Source organism: Populus trichocarpa, chromosome 7 (genome assembly GCF_000002775.5).
Source record: "Populus trichocarpa isolate Nisqually-1 chromosome 7, P.trichocarpa_v4.1, whole genome shotgun sequence".
Taxonomy (NCBI): domain Eukaryota; kingdom Viridiplantae; phylum Streptophyta; class Magnoliopsida; order Malpighiales; family Salicaceae; genus Populus; species Populus trichocarpa.
This window is the reverse complement of record NC_037291.2, coordinates 1789339-1816660: the sequence shown is the minus strand read 5'-3', so window position 1 is coordinate 1816660 and position 27322 is coordinate 1789339. Positions and strand designations below refer to the sequence as shown.

The 27322-nt window shown below is 34.3% G+C and overlaps 4 protein-coding genes across 9 annotated transcripts; 3 read left to right on the top strand and 1 right to left on the bottom strand.

Annotated features, from left to right (window-relative positions):
• The first annotated feature begins 448 nt into the window (after positions 1–448).
• Positions 449–7051, top strand: LOC7480133 (U-box domain-containing protein 5). 2 transcript variants are annotated; one of them, XM_006380704.3, is made up of 6 exons: positions 449–1140; positions 2412–2488; positions 2970–3155; positions 3549–3656; positions 4337–5484; positions 5904–7051. In XM_006380704.3, exons 2-6 carry the CDS (start codon positions 2432–2434, stop codon positions 6721–6723), a joined length of 2319 nt encoding a protein of 772 aa, XP_006380766.2. In that variant the 5' UTR covers positions 449–1140; positions 2412–2431; the 3' UTR covers positions 6724–7051. The 2 variants fall into 2 exon arrangements, with proteins under 2 accessions (XP_006380766.2, XP_052310385.1); XM_052454425.1 differs by having other exon boundaries at positions 507–605.
• Positions 7052–10135: 3084 nt separating this feature from the next.
• On the top strand, positions 10136–13461 carry LOC7473193 (transcription factor HBI1). The gene is made up of 7 exons (XM_002310206.4): positions 10136–11246; positions 11704–11901; positions 12015–12149; positions 12227–12292; positions 12393–12596; positions 12697–12794; positions 12882–13461. Exons 1-6 carry the CDS (start codon positions 10743–10745, stop codon positions 12754–12756), a joined length of 1167 nt encoding a protein of 388 aa, XP_002310242.2. The 5' UTR covers positions 10136–10742; the 3' UTR covers positions 12757–12794; positions 12882–13461.
• Positions 13462–14908: 1447 nt separating this feature from the next.
• On the top strand, positions 14909–17646 carry LOC7495477 (anaphase-promoting complex subunit 10). Of its 2 annotated transcripts, none has more exons than XM_002310208.4 (6): positions 14909–15233; positions 15381–15441; positions 15530–15622; positions 15718–15788; positions 16955–17059; positions 17181–17646. In XM_002310208.4, the coding sequence occupies exons 1-6, from the start codon at positions 15055–15057 to the stop codon at positions 17248–17250; spliced, it is 579 nt and encodes a 192-aa protein (XP_002310244.1). In that variant the 5' UTR covers positions 14909–15054; the 3' UTR covers positions 17251–17646. The 2 variants fall into 2 exon arrangements, with proteins under 2 accessions (XP_002310244.1, XP_024461229.1); XM_024605461.2 differs by having other exon boundaries at positions 15088–15233; positions 15386–15441.
• An 856-nt stretch (positions 17647–18502) lies between these two features.
• LOC7495478 (tubby-like F-box protein 5) lies at positions 18503–21515 on the bottom strand. 4 transcript variants are annotated; one of them, XM_052454465.1, is made up of 6 exons: positions 21291–21515; positions 20834–20961; positions 20340–20737; positions 20159–20246; positions 19625–19754; positions 18503–19533 (listed from the first exon to the last, which is right to left on the bottom strand). In XM_052454465.1, the coding sequence occupies exons 3-6, from the start codon at positions 20691–20693 to the stop codon at positions 18855–18857; spliced, it is 1251 nt and encodes a 416-aa protein (XP_052310425.1). In that variant the 5' UTR covers positions 20694–20737; positions 20834–20961; positions 21291–21515; the 3' UTR covers positions 18503–18854. The 4 variants fall into 4 exon arrangements, with proteins under 4 accessions (XP_052310425.1, XP_052310424.1, XP_052310423.1 ...); XM_052454464.1 differs by having other exon boundaries at positions 20834–20937; XM_052454463.1 differs by lacking the exon at positions 20834–20961 and having other exon boundaries at positions 21218–21514.
• Positions 21516–27322: the final 5807 nt, after the last annotated feature.

Below are 27322 nucleotides of genomic sequence, written 5' to 3'. Positions count from 1 at the left end.
TTTTAAAAAAAAGACAACAACATCCCTGCCCTACAATGTCAGTTTTTTTTATTCCAGTGGTATTTTAAATTCTAATATTATCTATAAATATGTTGAATAGACAAAAATATCTATAAATAAATTCATAATGATTAATGTACCGTAGAAAAAAACAAAAATATCATGGAAAAACAAAAATGTCTTTGGTTTAAAGGCAAACAATTTTTCTCAAGAAAAACAAAAAGTCACCATACTAGGAAAACGTGAGGGAGACTAGTGTTTTTGTCTTCTGTTTTAGTTGTTTTGCAACAAACAGTCGGAGATCAATATTATGATAAATAAAGCTCATGGGATAAAAATGAGAAAAAAAAGAATAGAGGGATCAAATGTGCTGTTTACATTTTGAATTTCCTTCACGGAAAGAAAACTTAATGCTTCTAGTATTGTCCTTGTAGCAGAAATTTCCCTGCAAATAGTGGTAATTGACACGTCTCACTCTGTCTATAAAGAGGTCACTATGGAAATGCTTTCATATCTTTATCTTGTGGTAAAAACTGGGTTGCCCCGAGAATCTAACTATTTATAACCCCTCAAGGTTCAAAAGCTTTCTTTTTCTTTCTTCACCGGTAATTATATTGTCTTTCTTTGCGGGGTTCTCTTTGTTTTTGTACTATCTTCTTGTTTTGAAGCGAAAGTTTAAAACTTTAAAACTGAATTGCTATCTTCTTCGCTTCTTGAAGGGAATTTCAATTCTGGGTTATGTTGTCTTCTCTGATATATTGATCGAGGAAATATTGTGGGGTTGAGTTTTTATTTAATTACTAGTAGTTATCAAGGAAGTGGGTTTTGATGAAAAAGAAGATTAGTATTCTAGATGCGTGCTGCTTTTAAACCATAGCTTTCCTTTTACTTTGCTTAGCTACTCCAGGGCTTCAAGGAGCTTACTTTGGCTACTTGAGTTCTGCTTGCAATTTGAGTTGTTGTAAAGATACAGTGAGAATTGTGTATGTTGTCAAGACAAGTTGATTGGAGGAGAGTTTTGGGGTTTAGTAGAATTGGGTTCTGGCCATTTTACTTATTGGGAATCTCTGGTGGTTCAATTGCTTCCTTTTCAGCAAAGGAAGGAGCTTCTTATCTCTGCTGTGGTTTCCACATCACTAGGTGAGTCTCGCTCTTTGTTTATTGTTATTGTGGTGCTAAGATGATGGATTAAACAAAATCTTCCATTTTCTTCAAAATTGTATGCCTAAGAGAACAACAACGCATGATTCAACTATAATTCTAATGATGAATTTTTTTGCTATGGACAAGCATACTATTTGATTAATGGATGCTTGTTGGTTGGAAAAGTGTGTCTCATAGCCTTATAACTAACCAAAACCTATTGAGAAAGAGTCGTGCCCACCCAAGATATAAAAATAACTCCTAAGACATGGTTTATGAAGAGTGATATGATTTATTTGGGGTGGGGGTTTGTGTGATTGGAACTCCCAGAAATTCTGGAAGAAAGGGGGAGTCTAGAAGATGATAGACATGTTACAATTCCAGTTATGAGACTGTTCAGATATTTTATTCACTAAATTTGACCCATGAAGCTTTGGGGTGGAAATAGAAATCTAGAACCTAGACATCACATAACTCATATGCGATGTGAGAATTCTATTCTGTTGCAAGCAGTCTTAACTTGAGAAATTTTATGGTGCCAAGAGAGTAACCAATGATCCTATTATTTACTTCCCAGAACCCGCGTTAAAAAAGAGATAGATACAAGTAAGAGACAGAAATCCTAGGCAGAGATATTCTTATTATTTTTGATTAATCATGGATTTTATTCTCTCCTCTCTCCTCTTAGTGTTTGCCTTTTTTTTTTCAAAGTGTACCATAGGGAGTAACTAATAGATGCCATTGGTTACTCCTGTAGACCATAAAATTTTCCGTCTTAACTCTTCACTATTAAATTGAGACGATTAAGCCAGTGCAGCTCTGCCAGAGCCTACAGATTTCCAGTAATTTATTTTGTTGCCATCTCCTTTATTGTGGTTGTTTTTTATATACAAGTTGAAATATGCTTGTGTAAATCATAACTAAGCTTTGCTATCCACTTTAGTGAAGTGCCTGTTTGTTTGTACGGTGCACCGCACAAACAAATGAAGCCAAACTCTGCATGTTGTGTTTCTGTAAGTAGTCTGCATGTTTTCACCCTTCACACTTGCTTTTAAATTGGGGCATTTAGGTTTCGGATAAGTGTTGAATCCTTGATTGTAAATGCTAGGCTTATGCTGTTGATATTTGTTGTTTATAGTTTAGCTGATTACATGCTGTTTCTTGATATTGTAAATATCTAATTTTTTTTGGTTATGCATATAGAATTTATACTTAAGCTTTCATGCATCGTAGAATTGATCCTTAAGCTTGTATGGTGCTTTGTGCAGATCCTGCATACTCCCTTTGCATGGGGACTGATGCTGCTGAAGCAGTGGAGACACTTCCGTGTCCTTATTCCTTCAAGGTACGTATGAGCCCAGGCCTTGTTTTCTGCTACCGTTGGAATATTTTGCTTCAATTACACAGTTAAATTGTATTGAATATCCCACATACAGCTTCGCTCCTGCCTTGTCATATATTTAGCATGTAATTATGTACTGATAAACAAATTAGGATGTAAAATATGTGCATCCATGTTCCATTGCACAAGTTAGACCATGTATACAGCCAGTTCACTTGCACCATCTCTGTGGTGAAAGTACAATATTGCTTTTTCATTGTGATTTGAGTGGGTAAATCTCATTAAATTGAGTTGAGAGATATACGAAAATAGCCTTTGTGATTATTAAGAGAATAATCAACACTGGTTAGTAAAATCCTAATGTTCTAGCAAAGAAGTCCTTGTTGTGTTGATGTTGTCTTTCTATATTTTTAAGTTATTTTTTATTTTTCCACTATTCAACTCCATCATTTCCATGATAACTCAATGTGTTTTATGTTAACAGGTGCATCACTCTATGTGTACAGAGTTGCTGAAGTTGGTTGATAAAGTTTCTAAAATATTTCCAAAAATCGAAGCAGCTCGACCTTGTTGCTCATTGGGAATACAGGCACTATGCTCGTTAAACAATGCACTTGAGAAAGCCAAGCACCATCTTCAGTACTGTTGCGACTCTAGCAAACTATATTTGGTTTGTATCCTTTATCGGTTTCAAATCAAGAAAGTGGATGTAATAAGAATATCATCAACAATAATGCAAACACATACACTTCCACGCATAATGTTTGGTCTAGGATCCTTTGTATCTGGTGATTGGTTGTCTCAGTATTTTGTTATATCCTTGTGAGCTTTAATCTTTGTATATAAAGGCATGAATCTTTTTTTTTTGTTGAAAATTTTACTTGAATTATCCATGTTATGAAAATGTTACTGTCGATGAGCTCATCATTAACAGTTTTATTTTCTAGTTGCTGAATTTATCAATCTTTCTGTGTTCAGTTCTGTTAAATTAACAATACATTTAGAGAAAGACCTCAAAAAAAACAATCCATTTAGATTTATTTCTGGTTTGCATTACTTTCAGGCAATAACAGGGGATGTGGTTGTCTCAAGATGTCAAAGATCAAGGAACTTGATGGAACAGAGTTTAGGCCAGATTCAAACAATGGTTCCAGTAATATTGGCTGCTGAGGTTTGTCACATTACAGTCTCTAGAGCTTTCCTTCTCTTTTTCCTTTTTTTTGCTGCTGTCTCCACTAGATGGTGATGTGGATGATGAACATGATCCATGAAAAGTATATAAAACTTCTGCAATTCTTTAGCTATACTGGCTGTAATATGTAATTATTCTTGTTTCCCTGATGCTGCTGTCTCCTTTCTTTCGCTGTTGTTTTTTTCTCTCCTGTTCAATATTAATGTCAAGTCAATAACTAAGTTGGTCACTTGATTATTTGGTATTAGTGGCTCTCCGGAAGCATGGATGCAATTTTTCCTTAAACAGTGATTTGGCATGATCTGACTGGTGATTGCTCAAATCTCAAGATGCAAGTGCTTGATGAAGAATTCATAATTTATTTCCATGTCACCTGCTTTCATCTAGTTATTAATTATCAAATAGTCTGGTGAACAATTGTGAGTCCTGGTCATTTCATGTTGCATTTTCAGAATTCATTTGTTATCAGTTCCCCTATGATTCTACCAGTATCTTGTTTAAAACAGACAATTAATATTTAAAACTGCCTTGGGCCTAAATCTGTTTTAGGCCACCTTCGTTCGTTTCTGTCATTTTCTATTTTCATCATTATTTTTTAATCTTGTTCTTCCTCATCTTTTAGCTCTTCTTTGGGGTTGATAAGTGGTTGCCATTTGCAGATATCTCATGTTGTTGATGACCTTAGGGCTGCAATGTTTATGCTGGAATCCTCTGAAGAAGAGGCTGGTAAAGCCATTCGTGAATTGCTTCAGCAGAGCAGAGAATCAGATTCAGTGGTAAATTCTGAAATCAAAGCTATTCAACTTGCAGCTTCGAGGCTGCATATTACATCCCGAAAGGCCATACTGATAGAAAAAAGATCTATTAAGAATCAGCTAGATAAAGTTGGTGGCAACGATCCCAGAAAAAAGAGTATCTTAAATTACCTTATGCTTCTCTTGAAGAAGCACGGAGACTTACTCATTGAAGAGCAAGGAGAGACTCCCAAATCTCAGCATGAAGGATTCTTTTCGCTTAAGAACCCTAATGATACTTTTCTTCATAGGCAATACAATCAAGTAGCTGGTATAGGATGTGGGAAGTCTGAGACTCAAACTGAATTGTTTAGCAGAGCTACACCCCCTGAAGAATTTAAGTGTCCTATATCTATGAGAGTGATGTATGATCCTGTTGTCATTGCTTCTGGACAAACATTTGAAAAGATGTGGATACAGAAGTGGTTTGATGAGGGTAATGATACATGCCCAAAAACCAAAGTGAAACTGACTCATCGTGCATTGACTCCAAACACATGCATTAAAGACCTGATATCAAAGTGGTGTGTGAAGTATGGAATTACCATTCCTGATCCATGTATTCAAGCATCGAAGTTATTGGACATCTCTGTTAATTCCATTGCAAGTTTAGGCAGTTCCATGAGTGATCTACACCTTCCACTGGATATTAGTAATATATCACTTGGGTCTATAGATGGTAGTTACAGTTCAGAGTCTGCACAATCTAAGTCAAATTTGATGCCGATACAGAATAATGATGATTCCTATAGACATCACTCATATGTAAATATCAATCAGCAAGACTTGAAGTCTCTGTCTGGACTTGCTGAGCTTCCCTGGGAATCTCAATGCAAGATGGTTGAAGATGTCAAGAGTTGTTTGCAGTGTAATGATCAACTTTGTCATTCTTTATCATCTGAGAATTTTGTTGAACCTCTATTTAGATTCTTGAGGGATGCACATGACCAACAAGATATAGGAGCTCAGAGATTTGGATATCAATTGTTGCTTTCATTTGCCAGCAAAAACAGGTAATATGTTTTCTCTAATTTATAGGAATACTTCAATTGCCTACAGTGTTTTGCCTATTTATATGATGTCTACCTTTACACTGTGTAAGTGGTGCTCTATAATGTCCCAAGCCTTAGCTGAGGGATGGCAGGACAATTGCTGAAAAGAGTCACTTCTTGGTCTATTTTATCCTATGTTTCAGCTGAATTTACAAATTATCTGCTCTAGGGTGCATTTGAAAACTTCAATTTAAATTGGGCCCTTTGCTCATGCGCATAAAATCGATAGTTGTTTCCACCAAAGTATTGCATGAAATTTGACAAGCTAAACCCTATGATTGTTCCTTCTACTTCTGTTAGTTGATAAAAGTTTAGTTGTTGTTTCTCTTATATGTGGATCTATGGCTAGCAGTTTCATTTCTAGGTGCTGTTTATTGCAGAAGTGGAATATCATACTTACATGAAGACGTTTATGTTCTGTTGTCATCGTTCCCTGATTCTGAAGTAATTGAAGAGGTTCTTGCCATATTTGAAGTGCTGTCTGGACACCCATATTGCCAATCTAAAATCACTGCATCTGGTGCTCTTGTTTCTATCCGAAGGATCCTTGACTCCCACAGCACAGAATTCCAGAAACAAGCCATTAAAATTCTGCATAATTTGTCGTCAAACAATGATATTTGTTCCCAAATTGTATTGATGGAGTGCATCCCAAAATTGGTTCCTTTGCTTAAGAATGGCAATCTTTCAAGTTATTCTGTAGTTCTACTAAGAAATTTGTGTGATATTGAAGAGGCTAGGGTTTCTGTTGCTGAAACAAATGGATGCATTGCCTCCATTGCTGAGCTACTTGAGAGTGGCAGTCGTGAGGAACAAGAACATGCAGCAGCTATTCTGCTTTCCTTGTGCTCTCAGCGTCTTCATTATTGTCAGCTGGTCATGGAAGAAGGTGTTATCCCTTCCCTTGTTGATATATCTATCAATGGAACTGACAAAGGGAGAGCGATTGCTTTGGAATTGCTCCGGCAGTTAAGAGACATAACTGAATATGATAATGAGCATGAATGTTTTGTTTCTGATATTGATGCTGATAGAGATGCCAGCCACCAAACAATAGAAAAGAAATCTGTTGTTGATGCTGATAGAGATGCCAGCCACGAAACAATAAAAAAGAAATCATCCCCCAAGACATATGGAGTTTTCAAGAATTTATCAGTGTTCTCTAGACGCAGTTCTGTTGCATCAAAAAAGAAGAGATGACACTTCAATCTGCTCTCTTTTTCAACCTTTGGTGACTCAGAACCTTTTTTCATGTAAAAAATATAGAATCAGGTTGGCAGTTATCTGTTTCTCCTACGTTGGGGAGCTACCCTTTCTTGTCAGGATAGGGCAGCGATATCATCAAACTATAGCTAAATATTGTTTAATTGGTAAGGGTTTTGTTTCTCTCTAACACTAATCCCCAACATATAGAATTTTTTAGGTTTGATTTCTTATGATGTATCTGCTGCCATGTTCCACCTGTATATTTAATAACAGTGTATAGTTCTGCTTGATATGTTAGGAAATCGATTTTGATTGTGTGGAATTTAGGCTGCAATTATCCATGTATTGTGATGCTTATTCTTTAGTCTTGATTGATATGTTGTTTGAAAGTTGATTTTGATTGTCTGAAAGTTACGCAGCATTTATCCATGTACGATAATGGTTATTCTTGCATACTGCATATATGCTTTTCTTTCTATTCAACAATTTCATTAAGTTTTGTCTTAATTTCAGTCCAACATGACCGTATCCCAATAATTATTAGCAGACTGCATTTCATTCATGTTTTTTTCTTCTTGTTTTGATCCATCATTAGCATTATCTTGCGCAAACAAATAGCTGTAAAAATCAACAGAAACTGGTGTTTTTATTTAGAGCAACTTTAAATCGGAAGAATTTTTATTAGTTTCTTGATTGCATTTGAAATATCTGTTGATCATTACAATAGCTATTAACGTGATTGTTAGTGCTGCACAATTAGTTTGGGCTCTGGCTGTAATGCTAATATATCCCATACAATATCCTAAAGCTGCAAATTCCAACAGAATGCATACAGTTTCATGCCTGTCAGTGCATGCATGCTGTACATTACAGCCACAAGCTTTGTATGTCCGAGAAGTTGTGTTATGCCGCTGCTTCTTGTTATTGTCCCTGCAACTGATTTGCTTTCTCTTTGGTCAGGGGCTTATTGCTGCTATCTCACTGCAAACAGATTTATTTTTTAACAATTGTTGGTTTGAAATTGTATTTTTTCCACTTCTAATGACAGCATTATGTTTTGTTTTTCCAGTTCTCTTCATGCCTCTGCAAATATTGTTATAAATACACTTCATGAATCTTTGTTCCTGTCATATCATGCCCGTTTGCTGCCTTCATTTCTATGCTTTCTGCAGTGACCGAATCTGAATGGAGTTCATTGGTAGGTCTGTTGCTGTCTTTTTTGAAGGCGATCGACCTATGATGGAATTATTAGGAGTGACAAAAAGCTGAAGTCAGTTGAAATTTGGGATCTGAATTGCAAACATTATTTTCCATTTGCATCCTGCATTGGTAAGATTAATGAGTTTGCCGTGGTGTCTAGCTGATGGTAGTGCATCAGTGATGGAGTTGTTTTTAATTTTTATTTTTCCGGCCAAACTGATATGGTTAAATCCTAAAGCTAAGCAGGGAAAGGGAAATGGATAATAATTTGGAGTACTGTGCTAAATCTTAAATTTGAACCTGGGATTCGAGCTCAGGCTTGAATTTGATTTGAACATTTGGAATATGAGCAGCTTTGATAGCCAAAGCCATTGGAGACACAAGCATATGAAGTTGGGTGGGGCTCCTCAAAGGGAGCAACGCTTTGCCAGCCCTTGGTCTCCCAACCCCCTATCACTTATCTCGATACCCATCATTTTAAAGATGCCTCAAGTTATATTTATCACAATAATATGAATTACATACTGGGGCCTTAGATCTCATTGCATATCTTTCTCCATCAAGGTAATGTGATCTTGTCTTGTGAGATATATTTTAATGACTTCGCTTATCACCAACTTGGTTTAAACAATTTCCTCTTGGCCAACAGGAAAGCTGTATGACAATGGCTAACTTTCATCTTCCACATGCAACTAATTCGGTCTTCTTTTGTCATCGTCCACTATATTTTTTCCTAACATTTTGAATTCTACATAACAGGAACCAGGAAGAAACTCCTGCCAACTAGGCCAACCCTCAAGATTACCTCTTTCTTTAACCTCCTGTTATATAGATGTGAGTTGGATTTAGCTCCAAGTCTTTTCATACGATGTCAAATGGTTTGAATAACTAAACTGATCGCACCTGCCTGCATATTCTAGCATGGTGCTCTCCTTGTGACTATCACCTATACGTGACTATCACCTGCTCCTATATGTTTGGCATGGAACAATCTGCAAGAAATTTGTAAGCTTTTTGTGCTGATACTTAGTAGTAACATTTTCTCGAAGCCATGCTGTCATCTCTGGACAGGGTGACTTGAGTTGCTGGTTTGTTTTGTGCTGGCCTAGTTTGGCACATATTGTCGGTGGGTCAACCTATAATTTTCTCATAATCTTATCCATGCACGTATCTTTATTATGGAAAACAAATATCCTTTGTGATTCATGTCTCTCCTTAGTCCTTATCCTCCACGATGTTCTAGGCAATGTTCTGTTTTGATGATCAAGATGCATTTTCAAATGATGGGTTGTTAACATAATTATTACACCTCCACAGAAGACAAGGCTCGGGTCACCAATCAACAGGTTAAACCAATTTCTTCTAAGTTAAAATGATGATGTTTTTGAATTATTATTACTTAAAAAAGAAAACTAACAAGTTTTTGACTGAATGGATTGGATTACATCAGGTCAAATGAATCAACGTTTTCTATTAATTATGAAGCCTGGCCTGAGCCGAACCCCAGTTCAATTTGTTGGGTTGGTCTGGATTTGTTTTTAATGAAATTCATGGGAGATCTTCATTTCCCTAGTTAAGTATAATGGACTGTTCCTCCCTAAGGAGCAATTTTTTTTTCTCTTCCTAATTGTTTATCTTAGTGTCTCATTACCATTAATACACATTAAACAACTAATTATTTAAATGGCTTTTTGTCGTTTCCAATAGCAGAGGAGGGTTTTTCTATATAATGCATGACAATGATATTAAACTAGTATTTTTTAAAGGGCTTGATTGATTCTCCTGTCTCCACATAATTTATGTCTTTCAGTGAACTTAGCTGACAATTAGCGAAAGAACCTTAAATTTACAACATTAGTAATGAACATTCATCAAATCAGTTTATGTTTGTGGTCACTAGCGAAGCTGTGACTATCATAGATGTATTTGACCCACTACTGGATTCCAATGATTTCTGAGCTTTAATGTTACTTAATCTAAAATTTACATGACGACATATAAGTCATGTTTTTTAAGAACAGAAATTTTTAAATATATTTTTCGATTTATAATCCTTAAAACGTAGGCTCTTTCGGGGATAGTAAATGGATTTACTCATCATGTTTATCATTTTGTATCTGAGTAAAAAGCATCTCATGAATATATTAATTTTGGTGTGAATGATCTACCTAAGATCCATAGGAGAAGAATTTAATCTCGATGCATGAAATCTATTCCAAAGATATCCTAAAAATGCTCCTCGTATCAAACTAGCATACAATGAGTGAATCTCCATTGATTAAAGATTGTGGTCCTTCGCTAGAAGCTAAGGCATATACTTGAGAATTGGAAGGCCTGAGAATTTTCTTTGTTTATCAACTGCAATACCTCACAAAGATCCCCTCACCAAGGATTGAAGGGCCAAAATCTCAACAAAAACCCCGTTCAAGCCACCCCCGTTTCCTGTTCAACAGACATCCCCACATGGTGGTTGTATGTCACTAGGGGACCGTTGCCCACTGCTCTTGTTTATGGTGTACATTCCTTTGAGAGCTATCTCTCTTCTTTCTCGGCTTCATTTCTCTTATCTTTCCATTCCCTATATATATCTTCTTCTATGTCTCCACATTTATTTTTGATTGAGAAATAACATTTCATCTCCCTTTTAAGCTGATTAGCCAATTCTATCACAAATACCAAAATATACCCACCATTGCTTTGCTAGCATATATTCTTTAAGGCTAGTAACATGGGGGAGTAGTTGAGATTTTTTGTGCCAACGTTTTTTAGCTTGTAGGAGTTGGGAAATTATTTGATAGTATCACCTTAAACTTATGCTGTCTCAAAAACACATCTTTTGCATGGATATGAGTGTATTAGAAAGACAGCAAGCGAGGTTCAAGTGGTTGCTGCTACTGCAGCAGGAGAACAACTACGTAAACCAATACAATTCCATTGAATCCTGTTCAATGCCTCCTGATCTGTTTCATGGCTTCTTTGATCATGAGTCAATGAATGGAGATAGGATTGATTGGAAGGAGCAGCCCGAAATCTATCTGGGGAACAATGATTTACCAAAATATGGTGTTTTTTCATTGAATGGCACAGAGTTCGTAGCTAATAATAAGATGGATTTTGGAGAAGCAGAGGTAACGGCACGGTCTCTCGAGATTGATCATTGTCTTTCAAGGACTTCTAGTTGCCAAATTGGGGTGGTAGAGGCTGCAAAAATAGAGGAGGTGGTAGCAGTAAATGTGGCAGGTGAAGATGTGACCTTGATGGAGAATAAGCAATCCAACCATGGTAGGAGAGACAATTCAAATAAGAGGAAAGCAGAGGTATGTTTGTTTACCTTCACTCCAAGTTCATTCAATTCAATTCTCAAATTTGATGCATGACTTCACACATTCCATACAAAAAAATTAAGCACCGCAACAAGAAAGAAGTAAAGTCGAATTGGCTAGTATTATAGGGAAGTGGGGTTTTCTCAGGAATATTTTATGATTATGACCTCAATAAGAAATCAAATCTTCTCAGGAATAGTATCTGAGCTTATTAGTATAAGAATAGGAGTACAAAATGGATCTTCAGTTATTGTAATTCAAGAGAGAATAAGCTTTCCTTCGTGCTTCTGGGAAAAAAATGTCAATCCTGTACTTGAAGGCCTTTGAATAATCAGAGTGGTTTATCTTTTAAACATAATCTTTACTTTATCAGGTTGATGAACTTGGTCAGCTAAGTCATGATCATTGACAAGTTTCAACTTCTCTGCATTTTTCTTGTCTGTATGTTCAGTTTATTGCAGCAGAACAGAGTGACGATAAGATTAAATTAGAAGAAGATGAGCCCAAGGTTAAAGAGAAAGGCAGTCCAGAAATTTCAGCAGATTCTTCGAAGGAAAATCAGAAGACTTCAGCCTTACCTAAGACAGACTACATTCATGTGCGGGCACGTCGCGGCCAGGCTACTGACAGTCACAGCTTAGCAGAAAGAGTAAGCAGGAGAATATTTCATCATATAATTCATACAAGTTATATTTAGTTATACATCAAAATTAATATTGTAACCTCCACTGAGTTTTGTTATATGTCCTTGATATATATTAGGCCAGGAGGGAAAAGATTAGTAAGAAAATGAAATGCCTGCAAGATCTAGTCCCTGGATGCAACAAGATAACAGGCAGGGCCGGAATGCTTGACGAAATCATCAATTATGTCCAATCTCTTCAAAGACAAGTAGAGGTAACCATCCTAGTTAATCTGTTATATCAGATTTTTATTTGTAACATTCAAATAATCAAGTTTTAATTTACTTACAGTTCATATCCATGAAACTTGCTGCTGTAAATCGAAGACCAGATACCGACAACGTTTCCGGTAAAGAGGTAAGGTTTCAGCAAATTTTTGTAATGTTATAAATGGGAATTCAGATTGTTAGATTTCTTCTAGAACTGACTTGTTCTTTTAAATAATTATGCGATGAAGTCACCTGCTTACATCGCAAGTTTTCCAGCAGCCACTATGTCCTCAACAATTGCCAATTTGCCCCACCTTCAACTGAATCTAGTGCAACAACAGGCAACAAGCAGTAGACCGAAAGCTTTGACAGATACTTTTCAACTTGTGCCTGAAAAAGCTACAAGTTCCTCAGCATTGATCAATGACCTATGCCTTGATCATTCACTAGCTGTAATTGCTTCTATACTTGGTGGTTTCTACAATTTACTGCTTTCTTGGCAATTATATCATGCCATGCCATTGATCCTAACATATAATAAATGAATTGCAGCAAGTCCAACCTTTTTGGGATGCTGACTCACAAAACCTTCAAAATTTGGGATTCCATTAAAGCTGATCAACTTTTCTTTTATTCATCGATTACTGAAGGTAGATCAATATGTTTCTCCCTATATTTACTTAATTACCATTTCCCAATTATACTACTTTCTCATATTTCATTCATGGTTTTTGCAGGCAATTAGTATCCTCCGAGGAATCTACCAGTCTCAGATCAGAGATATAATTTAGGGAACTAATCACCATCCCAAGAATCCACTTTCAATAATTCAGCAATTCTAATAATTTCGAGCACTGTAAATATTTGCTTCCACATGTATAGATGGATGTTGCAAAAACCATCATTAATTCTTACCAATCAAATTTCTTGCATTGCAAGACTAAAGATATCCTTTATGTCTGTACCTATGCACTTGGTGATGTCTGCAGATATGCTTTTTGTGCCTTTGTATGTCGAGAGAAAAATAGGACCCCATGATTGGTACTAAAAGAAAGGCTGATAGGAATTGAAAATGATAGAGAAGGACCCCATGGTTGGATAATTGAAGCAAAGTGGGGGCAAGGAAAGGTGAAAGAAAAGGGAAGGAGCTTGTTGTTGGGTTGGATGAGCTAGCCTGCTTAGCAGAAGAAAGCAAAAGGAAGCCATTTGATTATAGGACCACAAACCACTGGCTTGAGAATGTGTCTGTACGTAGCTGAGATTCTTGATGACCATTTGGTAGATGCTGTTATAATAAAGTCTTCTTTTGTGGCAAAACATCACTATCGTACGTTAGATTCTTTTGTTTATACTGCTGGTACTATCATATTACAGTAATGGTCCTGAATGATTTCCACATCAAAAATCTGGAAATCTTTTTTTGATGGGTTGAGGCCAATAATACATGTTTCACCCTTGATCTAGTTAAACTTGTTTATCACCAGAGATCAATAACAAGACATGATTAATCCAAGTAAATTGGTGTAATATTTTAAAAAGCTATATTTCTAGGAGATGCCAAGTTTTGGATTATTTAGATGATAAAGAATAAGGTTAATGTATTAGATAATTGATTTAATTTTTAGTTTAAACAATCTGATTTATTCTTTTTAGTTAAGAAGTTTGATGACTTGATATGAAAAACCTAGAGAGTTAGTAACTAGCAGCAGATGATACTTGCTTAGCCAAAATGATTGGTAGTTGTGGTATTAACAAATAGTGCCTAATAAATCAAGACGACGGTAACTTTGATAGTAGCAAATGGTGTTGGTAAGCCAGGTGATCGGTAGCTGTAGCAGTAGCAGGTGGTGCCTAGTAAGCCAATGGACCGGTAGCTGACACCTGCAAAAGGTTTCATTTAATGGACGTGAGGACTCTCCAATGATAAAGTCATTAACTTTATAGAGAGAGATAGTACAATGATATTTTATAGAGATAAACTCTGAAAATATATATGTTGAAAATGTTGAAAATGAAAAGATTATGAACATTTGTCTTGAAGGATTCATGATGTATTTGTAACTCATAAATTTTGTTCTTTTATGGAGAGAAAGGGCTGAAATGTAATTTCACCTTTGTTATGTTTTGAGTTGTATTCTACTCAAAATAATACATATTTTATTAATACAAAACATTAAAGGACTCACATGTGGTTTCAAAAAAATTTCTTGGCAAGAGTTAGGCTCAGAGTATGTGCCCGAGCTCAATAGAGTTTTATAAACTTATTTGAGTGGTATGTTTGGATCCATTTTATTTGTGTTCGTGTCTTTGCATGCATTAAGATTAGAGAATTGTTTAAAAAGTTTAATGAATTGTTCCATGGCTAAAAAAAACTTTATTAATTTTCTTGATTTTTTAAATTTAAACTTGTCATTTATCGATTTTTCATTACTTTTCTTATCTAAGCAGCAACCAATATAATTATATAAAATAATTTATTAATTTTTTTCTAAATGTATCATAAGTGAGGATGTAATTGTAAAATCATTCGGGGATGAACTTACAAGTTAATTTAAAGATACCCTTACAATAAAAAATAAAAAAAATAAACCCATACACAGGTTGATACAATCACATGTCGGAAACGACAAGTCATCTTGAAATGTCAACGGCAAGTGGATTAGCAATGTCAAGATACTTGACAGCGAATGTCGTCTATAAAATAAACGACACGTCGTCTAACAAGTTCAAAAACTTTTCAATTTTCACCAAAACCAAGTTTTCAAATTCTGGTTTGACATAAAGCTTACTTTTCATACAGCATTACATAGTACATTCACTCAAAATTAGGGTTTTTGTTTGGTCAAAATTGAACCAAGTTACTGACCTTTAAGCTACATTTGGGTGGTGTAGTATACTTGTAAACAAAAAATGGCGACAGAATCATCAGAAGGAGAAGAAGAAGGGAAGATCACAGGAGGAAACAAGCTCTTGGTTATAGAAGATGATCTTAGAGAAATGGGAAAAAAAGCTGCTTGGAGTGTTAGTTCTTGCAAACCTGGAAATGGGGTCTCTTCTCTTAGAGATGACAATCTTGACACTTATTGGCAGTTAGCAAACATACCCTTTCCTCCATCTCTCTGTTTATCTGTTAAAGTTTGAATCTTTTTTTGAAAAAAGAATGAAAGCTTGAATTTTAATTTTTTCATTGATTGGAATATGAAGTTTGAATCACTTTCATTTGTTTGTTGTCGTAGATCAGATGGAGCACAGCCCCATTTGGTTAATATTCAATTTCAGAAGAAAGTGAAGCTGCAAGTATGTAACTTCTGTTGAAATTTTTTATTTTTTATTTAATTGTTTCTGTGTATTAGGATTAATTTGTGGGACTTTTGTGTTTTTGAAGTTAGTTGTTCTTTATGTGGATTTTAAGCTTGATGAGAGTTACACACCTAGTAAGATTTCGATTCGTGCTGGTGATGGGTTTCATAATTTGAAGGTATTTTGTTGAATTCTGTTTACTTTGTTTTGTTTTTGTAATTGACAATCCTTTTCATGGTGACTCATTTTTGTTTGGTCAAAATTGTGTTTTAGGAGATTAAGACTATGGAACTTGTGAAGCCAACTGGGTGGGTTTATCTTTCCTTATCTGGAAATGATCCCAGGTAAGCACTGCTATTATATTTCTGCCTATGTGATGATTGTGCTCATTCTCTTTGCTTAATTGTGCATAATAGGCATTATCTGAATCCATCATCATTTCATTGCGTTCCTGTTCAGATCTAATACTTGTGAAGATGATAAACTTAGATTGTTACTCCACAATTGAGGTGTACTATCATCATGAAATTCATAGCTCGTAGCCTGTTGTACCTGATGTGTTGACCATGATCATCGATATATGTTAGTAATTATTAGCACTAGAAATCAAGAATCAAAGATGGAGTCTCTTCTTTTCCTTATGGGAGATGAAAGGCAGAGGATAAAATATTTATTTTACTACTATTTTCTTTCAACTTTTATTTACTGGTTTATCTTCTTGATGTCAAGGCATCAAGTGTTTTGAGGAATTTTGAAGTGCAACTGAGTTGGAAAGGTTTTCCAGTTTTGTCCAACTGAGATTATGGGTTCAATTCAAATAGAGGGTAAACCTTGATTGATAGCATTGGGTCATTGGAATTGTCTTCCTATCATACTATGTTGAGAACCTTATGCAACATGAAAATGTGTCAGTTATATCGCATTATTGTTTTTTGTAGTAGCTGGACATGATGTATCATAAATTAATTGTTCTAAAGTAAGTTAAGGATCTGAGTTTTAAGTCCAACTACATCTATTCAACCTGCTGCCAAAATTTATAGTGCTCTCCTATTTTTACTTACTTAGAATTCAGAACCTCTGGTGGCACAGCCATGATTGAATGATCCTATGTCTAATTTGGAAATAGCAGATAGTCCTCAATCTTATAGGACTAAGTTCTGTATTCTTTTCTGAACTTGGGGCTTGGTTCAAGTGTGCTGGACAAAAGAGAAGCATGAACATGTTTGGTATTTTGATTCTTTGTATGGATACTTCTGTTGGAATTTATTGATATAAAGTTGTAAGATAATTTTTTTCATGTGATTGAGCCTTGAGATTGTTTTGTTCTCATGTTTACTTAAACATTGATGTAAAATTCAGCTAGGGGAGACTGAATTGATTTGTTCCAGCTGGAGGAGACTGAATTAATGTGTTGGTCTTGTCTGATATTGTATGAAACTACCAGTTTGATTTCCAAATATTTTTTGAACAACATTTGATTTCCTAATTTTGGAACCGTTATCTTTTGCAGGGAAACATTTGTCAATACATTTATGTTGCAAATTGCTGTGCTATCAAATCACCTTAATGGAAGGGATACTCATGTACGCCAGATCAAAGTTTATGGGCCTCAGCTGTGCGTCTTCTACTTCAACCCTTTTGCATTATCTTTTGTTCACCAGTCTCCAATTACAAGTATTCTGATTGAAGCTTTTCTTTTCTTTTCTTTTTGCCTTCCCTGTAAATGATCAATTCAGGAACCCTTTTCCACATCAGCCTTTTCAATTTACTTCAAGGGAATTCATTACATACTCTTCTGTGAGATGAGAAACATGACCACCAAAAAAAGAGGAATTTCGATACTATATCAAGCAGAGCGGTGAAGCATGTAGCTGAAAGTAGCCAGATCATCAAAAAACGATGAAGAGTTTTTATCCTCGTATCCATTGCCTGTTAACTATGGTGTTCATATATCAACAGTTGTTGAAGAAAGTAGATACATGGGTATTAAGATCATGTCACTAATTGGTTTTCTAGTGATCAGAAGTATCCAGTCTCATATTGTCTTGCGAGTATTGATCCAAGGCAGCTAGAAATAGGGGACCATATCTTAGATGATGTTCTGTAAGCCTAACGAGGATTTTGACATTTTGAGGATCTCATGGGTACAAAATGTAGTTACTCTGCTTTCCTTAAAAATCCAGGCGACCTCATACTTGGAAATGTTGGATTTCAATCATTTTTCAGGAATAGAAGAGCAGGTGGAAACAGAGCTAGAGTTTGCACCAAACATTTGGCAACTAAAATTCAGTTTATTCCCCAATGTTGGTAACCCTAATGGAACCTGACTTGGACCAAAATTATTGATATAAGATGCCACACCTAAAAAATGGGCTGGAATCACATTGCTTTTCTAAAAGCACTTTATGCCGCCTAAAGTGCGTGCCTAGCATATTTCTTTCTTGCAAATAAACATCCAAATCTTTTAGTTGATGCTGTATCTTGTATATTAAATTAGATTCTTGGACCTGAAATCTCTTGAGAATAATTTCAGATATCAAGAGTAGTTTATACTATAAAGTAACCGTATCTTCTACGCTCACAATTTACTGTATCCTTGTACCCTTTTTGGTGGTCCCATTGCTGGTTAGGGCGACAATCTTCTTCACCTTAAGCAAGCACAAGCCTAAATGCAGCAATCTATACTCCCAAAGAAACAGCCAATTTCGAGGATTTCTTGCTCAACCAACAAGGTAAAAGGTAAAAGGGTAACAAGAAGCGCGATGACCCACCTCGTGGCAGCCGAAACTAGGAACATCAAACTTGTAAGAACAGGTAAAAAGACCTTAGGCAAGCTATGAGAGAATCAGTTTCAAATTTCAAGTGAAGGAATACTAGTTCAAGACATGCATAGACAAAAGGTAAACTAGTTATCCGGAAAATGCAATCCAGGGAAGACCGTAAGACATCGTAAATATTATGGCAGGTGGGGAACCTATTATGTAGCAGAGATGACCCAAACAAGTAAAATCCCGAAGGCAAACTGCAGTGCAACCATGGAACTTGTTGGACCAGATAATGATATCAGGCATATAAGCCTTAAGATCACACTAGATGGCAATTTTAAAAGCTAAACAAGTGGTTCTAACAGTTAGAATTAAAAAGCAGGCTCTCGCCAATTACACAATTGTTCAAGGGATTACTACAGAGCTGTTTAGATACAATGCACTGAACTTCTCATACTTCCATGGTGTTGGGATGATATAACAAGAAACGAGTCAAATTCCATGATCACAAAAAGGCACTGATTGCACCACGAAGATCAGCTGTGATGGCCTTGCATGATGAGCTCGGTATGTAGCGAAGATACGCTTCCAAATTTGGGGAAACATTTTAGATTACACATTAACTATCTCCAAGCGCCATAGTTGTCATTCACAAGCTGGTTTGGTATCAAAGCTGCTCAGGCAGATTGCAAAAGCTTGGAAGGCTGAAAGTGGATAGCGATAATCCATGGTGAAGATGTCTTTTCCAATTTTCCCAAATTGTAAAATTACCCTTTCTTGATCTGCAGAAGACACATTGTGAAACGATTCAACAGCAGCGACAAGTTGGAAGTTCTTAACAGAAGCAACAGTGACACGACCTCTGAAATTTAAGCACCAGCACTGTAGCTGCTCATGCCATCTAGGGGCCTTGTTTTTAAGAACCAGGGGCTCTTCTGAACCTTGGGTTAGTACTGGTGATTGAGAGGGGCTTGGGGAACTAATATCTGAGACTGATTCCTTCCCTTTTGAAGTTGACAGGTGAGGAAACTGGCCACCAAATGTCTCTGTTAATGAAGTTAGTGTTGGGACAGTGCCCCCCTCCTCAATGGAAGACATTGGAATAGAGTGCATCATGCAATGCATTCTCCTCGGTCCTCTTGAGCGAAGAACATTGAGCTCATAGGTGATAGTGCCTATACTATAGTTACATGCAGGTAATCTTGGAGACACCTGCCTAGAATGGAATCTGCGACTTATCCGGTTAGCATGTTGTGTTTGCGTTGGCACTTCAAATGTAGGTTCACAATCATACATAGTGAACTTGGTTCCCAAAAAGTTGGACCTGGCATAAATTGTTCAATGAGTTGTTAGGAACAAGAACAGAAAACAATTTAGGCAAAATTAAATAAAGACTGCTCACATCCAAGACTTGCCTCAATTTACCAACATATGTGTTGCTGGCCCGAGAAAAATCATCTGAAACCAAAGATACTATGAAATCTGAGCATGTTGCCCTTCTGATCTTTCTGGCCGCTAAAAGCAACTTATCATTCTCACCCTCAGCTGTCAATTGATAGTAATGTAAATTAAAAAAACAAATGTAGTAACTAACAACATTTCAAGTCAATAAGCCCTCCATGGAGCTCTCTAAGCTGAGATTTCTACAGGCCAGAAAGATTTGGGAGCAGAATAATTCAATCAGCTTGTTGCTTAAAATTATATCATTGGAAAGTTCAGTACTTTACTTCCTATTAAAAGCAATTCTACATTATGCTCCCAAATTTCCAACCATTGCAATGTCGTTCTTACTATGATCAATGAAGAGGGGTCGGGGGTTTCTGACTTAGTCCAGATGCAATGAGAAATAATTACTGAAGATTTCCTTAGGCATTTCATCCCAAGCCACAGAGGTAAATACGTCTTCTTTTTTAAGAGCAAGGTAAGAGCAAGTGAAGAAAACGACTTACAAGGCACCAGACCATAGTACAACAGAAATGTAGAAGTAGCAGTATCCCTCTTAATAAAGCACTGTATGGGCGACTCGCGATGACCCGGCTATTTTCAGGCAAGAAAGACAAGTAAAGAAGAGGCATCCAGGATAAAAACTAAACCAAAAGGCACTTGAAGAAAGAAGGAAAATACCAGTACCTGCTTCAATGATATGGGAAATGTCAGCCGCCCACATTGCTCAGGAGTTTTTACAATCTCCTTAGTAATTTCTCTCCATGACCTACAGACTGAAGCACAATGAACAACAACTGCCCGAGCAGGCCATGAGGTTTCACTCTCTTCTACCCTCCTAATGATATCCAAAAGCAATTCTGGCGGTAGATTCGCCCACTGACCCTGCTCAATCTGATCAGTTTCAGCTGGTGTTTCATCTGGTGCAATATGTGACCTTGCCCTGCCACGCCAATGTTTCCCTTCAAGTCCTCGCCTTGATATGTTTCCAATCCCATCTTTCATCTCTTTCAACTCACGCACGATGCTTTTGATGGACATCTTAACTTATAGAAAGTTCATCAATCCGTTCATTCAATATTCAACTATAACAACATAAAAACAAGGAAAAATCAATAAAATCAAAACATAATTCCTTCACTTCAAATAAACAAAGACGAAACAAAACAAAAGAACCCAACTTGTTTAATGGGTATGCAAATTTGAGACTGCAGTTCCAATTTTTGCCTGTTATCGGTGGAATCTTTTATCCCAGGCCTAAAAACCATAATGCTTAACAGGAGTCCTAATCAAATATACACAAACCCATCTGAAACTCCAAATCAAGGAAGATATAACAAGTTATGGCAACACAAAAAGACCCAATTACACAGAAAAATGATAACTTTCTTGATTTGCATCAAGCATTCATCCAAGACCTCACTTTTTCACCAAAACACCCACATCACAACGTCTAGTAAAAGAATCCAACAACAAATGAAGGAAAAATGGCAACTTTCAGATCCAAAAAGACATCAAAATTCCATCAAAACCACATTTTCTATACCAAAAGACAACCAACAAACCTTAAACAGGTAAAAATCAAAACTTTGAGCTTTCAAAATCCAAGATGAGCAACAAAGACCATGTTTTGATTACTTTGCCATTTGCAGTAACACCGCCACCGTCGAAGGAGGGAGCCACCGGCACAACCACCACCGCCACCAGGAAGAGCGGCTTGGTGGTTTAGAGCAAAGTTTCAAAATAGAGCACCGAAATTTGCTCCCTTAACACGGATCCAGCTAGCTAGCTCATCCTTTTGTTTTCACATTTTTGCTTGGTTTAATAATAAAGAAAGAAAAAAAGATATAATTAATAATCCGTTAAAAAAACAAGGAATATAAAAGTATTATATGGATTATATACTGTCTGCTTACTCATAAACTGCCCATGCTTTAAACTTTGCACACGTGTCATGGATGATAGAACTTTTCAGCAAGTATTTTCTTTTTATTTAACAATATTAACAAAAACTAATTCATGTGGCAAAAATACCACAGCACAGTAGAAAATACTATTCATTAAATCAATATGTTTGACTAAATTGTCCTTCTCAGGAAAATTTATTTGCTTTAGAGTAAAACTGTCTTTTTGCATAGTTCATTTATTATTATTAATTAACAATCCTTTTTTTTAAATAATTGTTTTTTAACTGGAGACTCTGGGCTCTTTTGTAATTTTGTCTTGACTTTTTTAAAGAGGGACAATTTAATAGTTTAATACATGTAAAAAAAGTTGTTGGTTCATGGAACGCACTAGCAAGTAAATCGTCTTTTAATATTTAAGCGGCGACTTATAATGGCCAATAATAGCTTTCTTTGATGTTTTTTGATTCGTCACAATAAGACCAAACTCATCGGGCAGCATGTGTGATGTAATTTCTTCTAATTTGATGCCAATTTGTTTTTTTTCTTTCCTTAATTTCCGTGCAAGACCTTTCAAAACTTCACAACAATTCTTTAATTTATTTTTTCTTCAAATTTGATCATTTTATATGAATTATTTTATAGATTTAAGATTTATTTTCAATTTCATCCTTCTTTAATTTTCTAATATGTTATATTTGGTCACAATTCTTTTAATTACTATTTATTTTATTTGAGATCATTTTTATAATTTTAACCTCCTTCATTTTTATTGCTATTTTTTACTTTGAAAAAAATTTAATTTTTTTATAATTTCATTCTTCAACATCAAATTGAGTTTTTGATTGAGTCAGAGTTTATGATTTAATGTGTTGTGAATTTTGGATATTAACACAAGTTTAAGAGATTCGTTTGGGTTCATTTGTTTTTTTTTTCATTTTTTAAACTTATTTTTTTTCATTTTTTTTTCAATATTTGATTTAATTGGAGTTTGAGCTCGCTGTTATTTGCTTTATTTGCTTTCTATAGGATTTTTCACTAATTTTGAAAATGACCTTGATTATCCCGGGTTTTTTTTTTGTTGCTCCTTTTCAAATTTAGCTTTTTTAAAATAAATTTTGATTTTGAATTAAATTAAATCAATTGCTTAAATATAAGCATATTTTGCTCACTTTTATGATATTTGTATTTGCTTAAATATAGCTTATTTTGAGTCATTTTAAAATAAATTTTGGTTTTGAATTAAATTAAATCAATTGCTTAAATATAAGCATATTTTGCTCACTTTTATGATATTTGTATTTGCTTAAATATAGCTTATTTTGAGTCATTTTAAAACATTTAGATGATGATATATTGGACGATATATTTTTTTTAAAAAATATTTAGACAATAATACATTGACTCGACCCAAACCAACCGTGGTTAGCCTGCGAAATCCGCAATTAAGGCATGATATTGTGATGCCCCATGGAACCCATATTGAAACAAAATAAGTAGTCCATTTCTAATCAACCAAAAATTAAAGGTTAAAAATAAAAAGAAAAAACAATTAAAATAAATCCAAAATAAATCATATTTAAGCAAGAAAAAATATCATAAATTGAACATATCATCCTTATATTTAAGGAATTAATTTAATTAAATTAAAAACTAATTATCCTATTTATTCTTTATTCTTTTCCCCTTTCAATTGAAGGAGACACTACACTTATAAACTTAATCTAATATAGAGACATATAGTATCCTTACAAAACCAAAAAGAGTACTTGTGTCTTAAGATTTAAAATTTTTTAAAAGGATAAATTTCTCTCATTTAATGCCAAACAAAACAAGAAGAGGTGAAAAAATTAAAATAACAGGAAAGTAAAAAACTAGGAAGGTAAAAGAAAGCAAATAAAAAAAAACATAGATTAATAAAATTTTAGAGATAAGTAGCATATGCGAGGTTGATTATTTTTGTCCAAGTTTCATATAAACATCCAATTATAATTCTATATAGATTGTTTATATGAAAAAAATAGTTTATTCATTAAATCTTAATAAAATTTAAACTTTTCTTTACTGAAGATTACATAAATCTTAACCAATCCACTATACTTATTAATTTAATATGTTGAGACCTTCATTCAGAGTAAAATTCAATTTTTTGGCTGATTATGTGAGCTTAAAATCTAACAGTTGATCATTTCTATTTAATGTCTGTTTGAAAGTGTGGTTATGATTATTTTTCAAAGTGCTTTTCATGCTAAAATACATTAAAATGATATTTCTTTATTTTAAAAAAATATTTTTAAGATCAACGCATCAAAACGATTAACATACAAAAAAAATTAAATTTTTGAAAACACAGGTATAACCTCATTTCCAAATGCTCTTAGTCAACGTTGACTCCTTGTCAATTAAAACTTTTTAGACTGATCAATTTTATTATTCATGATTAATTTCATGTGTTTTTATTTGATTATAAGTAATTAATGTTGTTATATAGTTAACATGTGAATATTTATTTTTAGTATAAAAAAATAAAAAATAAGAAATAATTATATTTATTGTCAGGCTAACATTTTAAGCATTTTGGAAAAAATCACATGTAATCTTTCAATGTTTTATGTTAGGATAAAGTTATTCCACTAACATTGTTAACATTTTTAATGAATATCTTGTTTTCTATTATTCTCTCTCTTTTTTTTAAAAAAAAAATCCCAATCCATTTTTTTCACCATATGATATGTGGCAATGGTTACGACATATGATTTTTTTAATGTCAATAATAAAGAGATCTATATTAGAATAAAAAATGAAAACTATCTATAAACGTTTGCCAATTATTTGGATTTCTCTATGTTCAACTATAGCAAGCCAATTATAAATTATTTATTTTAGTTTTGGAGGTAATGTTTTGAATAATTTTTGGATGCCACTGGGTATTTAAATCCATGATATCATAGGTGTAAAACTCGATCAAATGTCAATATATACGAGGCAAAGGCCAAACTATAAGCTAGGAGAATTAATCTAGATTAATTATTATAATTTTTTAAAAAATTAAAATTACATTGGTTTGATAAAAAAAATTAATTAGTTGGGTTTTGAACGGGTTAGAACCATATCAATCATATTAATAAATTAACTTGGATTTTTAATCAATTCAACCAAGATTTTTCTTTTTTCTATTTCTCTAAACTCAAATTGATTTATATTTTAAGTCAACTCACACATGAGAATAATAGCAAGAAGAACTTCCTTTCAATATTGTTATTTTTTTTTGCTCTAACTCACTGGGATATTAAAATCAAAACATGTATATGCTCTCGTGACCGCCGAATGACACGATCGTTTCTAATTGGCTTGCAGCAACGCGCTCCGAGACAGAGCACCACAGGGTTGAAAAAATGGAAGAAGTTTTGATGAATCTGATGAGCTGGTGGGCTCAAACGTAGTTCTTCCCACTAGCTGTCTGTCTTTCCATCAGCGATATTCGTCATATCTGTTTTGACTAGAGATGGAGCATATAATTAAGAGGAAGTAACTCTGTAGAATAATATAAATTATATTTTGACACCTTACTTAATAATTTAAATTATTGAGTTGAGATAGTTATTTGACATGATATCAGAGCCTTGATGACCAAACGGTCACGAGTTCGAATCTCACTATCTCTATTTATTTGATAAAAAAATTAAGCACAAGATAAAATGGGGATGTGCAAGTTTCAAGCCCAAAGGGCTTTCACTTGAGAGGGTATATTAGAGAATAATATAAATCATATCCTGGAACCTCACCTAATAACTTAAGCTATTAGGTTGAGATGATTCTTTAATAGGAACGACTCCCAGATCGTGAGCTCGATTTCCGTACAATAAACTTCAGGTTTTTTGGAAATTGAATCGGTTTTGTAGCACATTTAAATTCAATTCTTTTTTTGTCAGGTTCTGCATAGATTCCATTTTTATGTTTTCCTTTCAATTTGAATTCCAAATAATAATGTAATGAGTAAACTCATCCCTTAGTGTGTGTATATATAAAGTTATTTAAATAGATCTCAAAATAAAAGAGATGAAATTAATAAAAACAAATAATATATTTTTTTTTATATTTTTAAAATTATATAAATTTATTTACAAGAAGTGCTTGTTGAAGCATTGAGAATCATCACAGTCGAGTGTTTGAAATAAAAGATTAGGATGCAATCGAAAAGAAATAAAGAGTTGGAGGATGTGAAATAACAATTCAGCTCATAAAAGGAGCAAAATCAACAAAGGAAACCACAAGTCACAATACGCTCTTACTTTTCCGTATATGATATTCCATGTGCATCTGCTAAATACAAAAACCAATGAAGGACCAGTCCTGTCTACTTCTCCATACAGACACGGCGAGCACGAGGGACCATACAATGCTAGCCAGCCATGTGATTACACTAACCCACAATCTTTCTTTTTTTAAATTAATTTAAAATGAAAAATAAAAAAATAAAAAATGTTTTTAAAATATAAAAATAAATAGGGATTGTACGTAATACTAGTGCCAGCATGCGACATGGGTCACAGCTGCACGTGGATTGCAAGGGTTTCTGGATGACATGCAGGCCACCTGGATACTGCCATTATCCACATTTTATTCCAGGTGGACCGCATAAGGGCACAGAGTTTTATCTCTCCTCCGTGTGTATATTCAGTCCTCAAATCTCACAAGAGGATTTCTATTTTTATACTACGTGTCAAGATTTGCTACTTTTATTTTTTCTGTCATAAATATCATACTTGCAGGATTTCAACCGAGTTCTCAACGGATAAAATTTTATTACGAGAGAGTATTTCTTTACCACGTGGGATAAAATATTTTTTTATATTTTTTATTTATTTAGAAACTACACCAATAATTCCCCACTAGTTTGTAATTATTGTTTTTTCATTCGATATAATTATGCTTGCAAGAAAATATTTTACAATTTAAACCTTCAATTAGTGTTAGAATTTAATTCCTATTAAAGTTATTGATGTTTTTGGATTAAACCAAAATTTTTGTTGTAGAATCAAAGATGCTACACACAAAATACTATTCAAACTCTTAAGAGAGATTTACAAATGTTTAACATTTATTATGATCATATGTTAAAATATTATTTTCATGAATATTTACAAGAGTAGACTCTAACTCTAGTAAGAAAATGACACCACTTCTATATTTATACAGGTGAAATTATACATGTCTTTATTATATTAAACATGAATTTTAAATTCTATTAAGAGCCTACACTCATCTTTTTTTATGTAATAGAATGCATACTATTAAAATAGGATCCAAAATTCAATATATACAAATTCAAGTATTACATTAGTTTTTAAATCCACAAGCAGATAAGCTTTTGAATTTTATGCATAACCAACAAAAACACTTTTAAAATCTCTGGTTCTAATTTTGTTTTTTGAGGACCAGAAACTTTATAAAAAGTTATATACCCCCACAACGCTACTCTCTCTAATGCTAACACATGAATCTTCAGTGCGTGCATACTTTTCTTGTCAATGATTATCTCTCACCAACTTGTCTTTTCAATGGATCCCAATATTTCTCGTCAATCACTCGCAAGCATCAACCTTTCCCCCAAATGACATGGTAAGACACAACAACCAACAACTCATCTTTTTAGGTTATCTTAAAGGGAAATCAATTATTCTCTCATTATTTCACTTTCCACGAGGTAATTTCACATAATCAAGATGTATAAATATCTCATACAATATATATAAACTATATCTT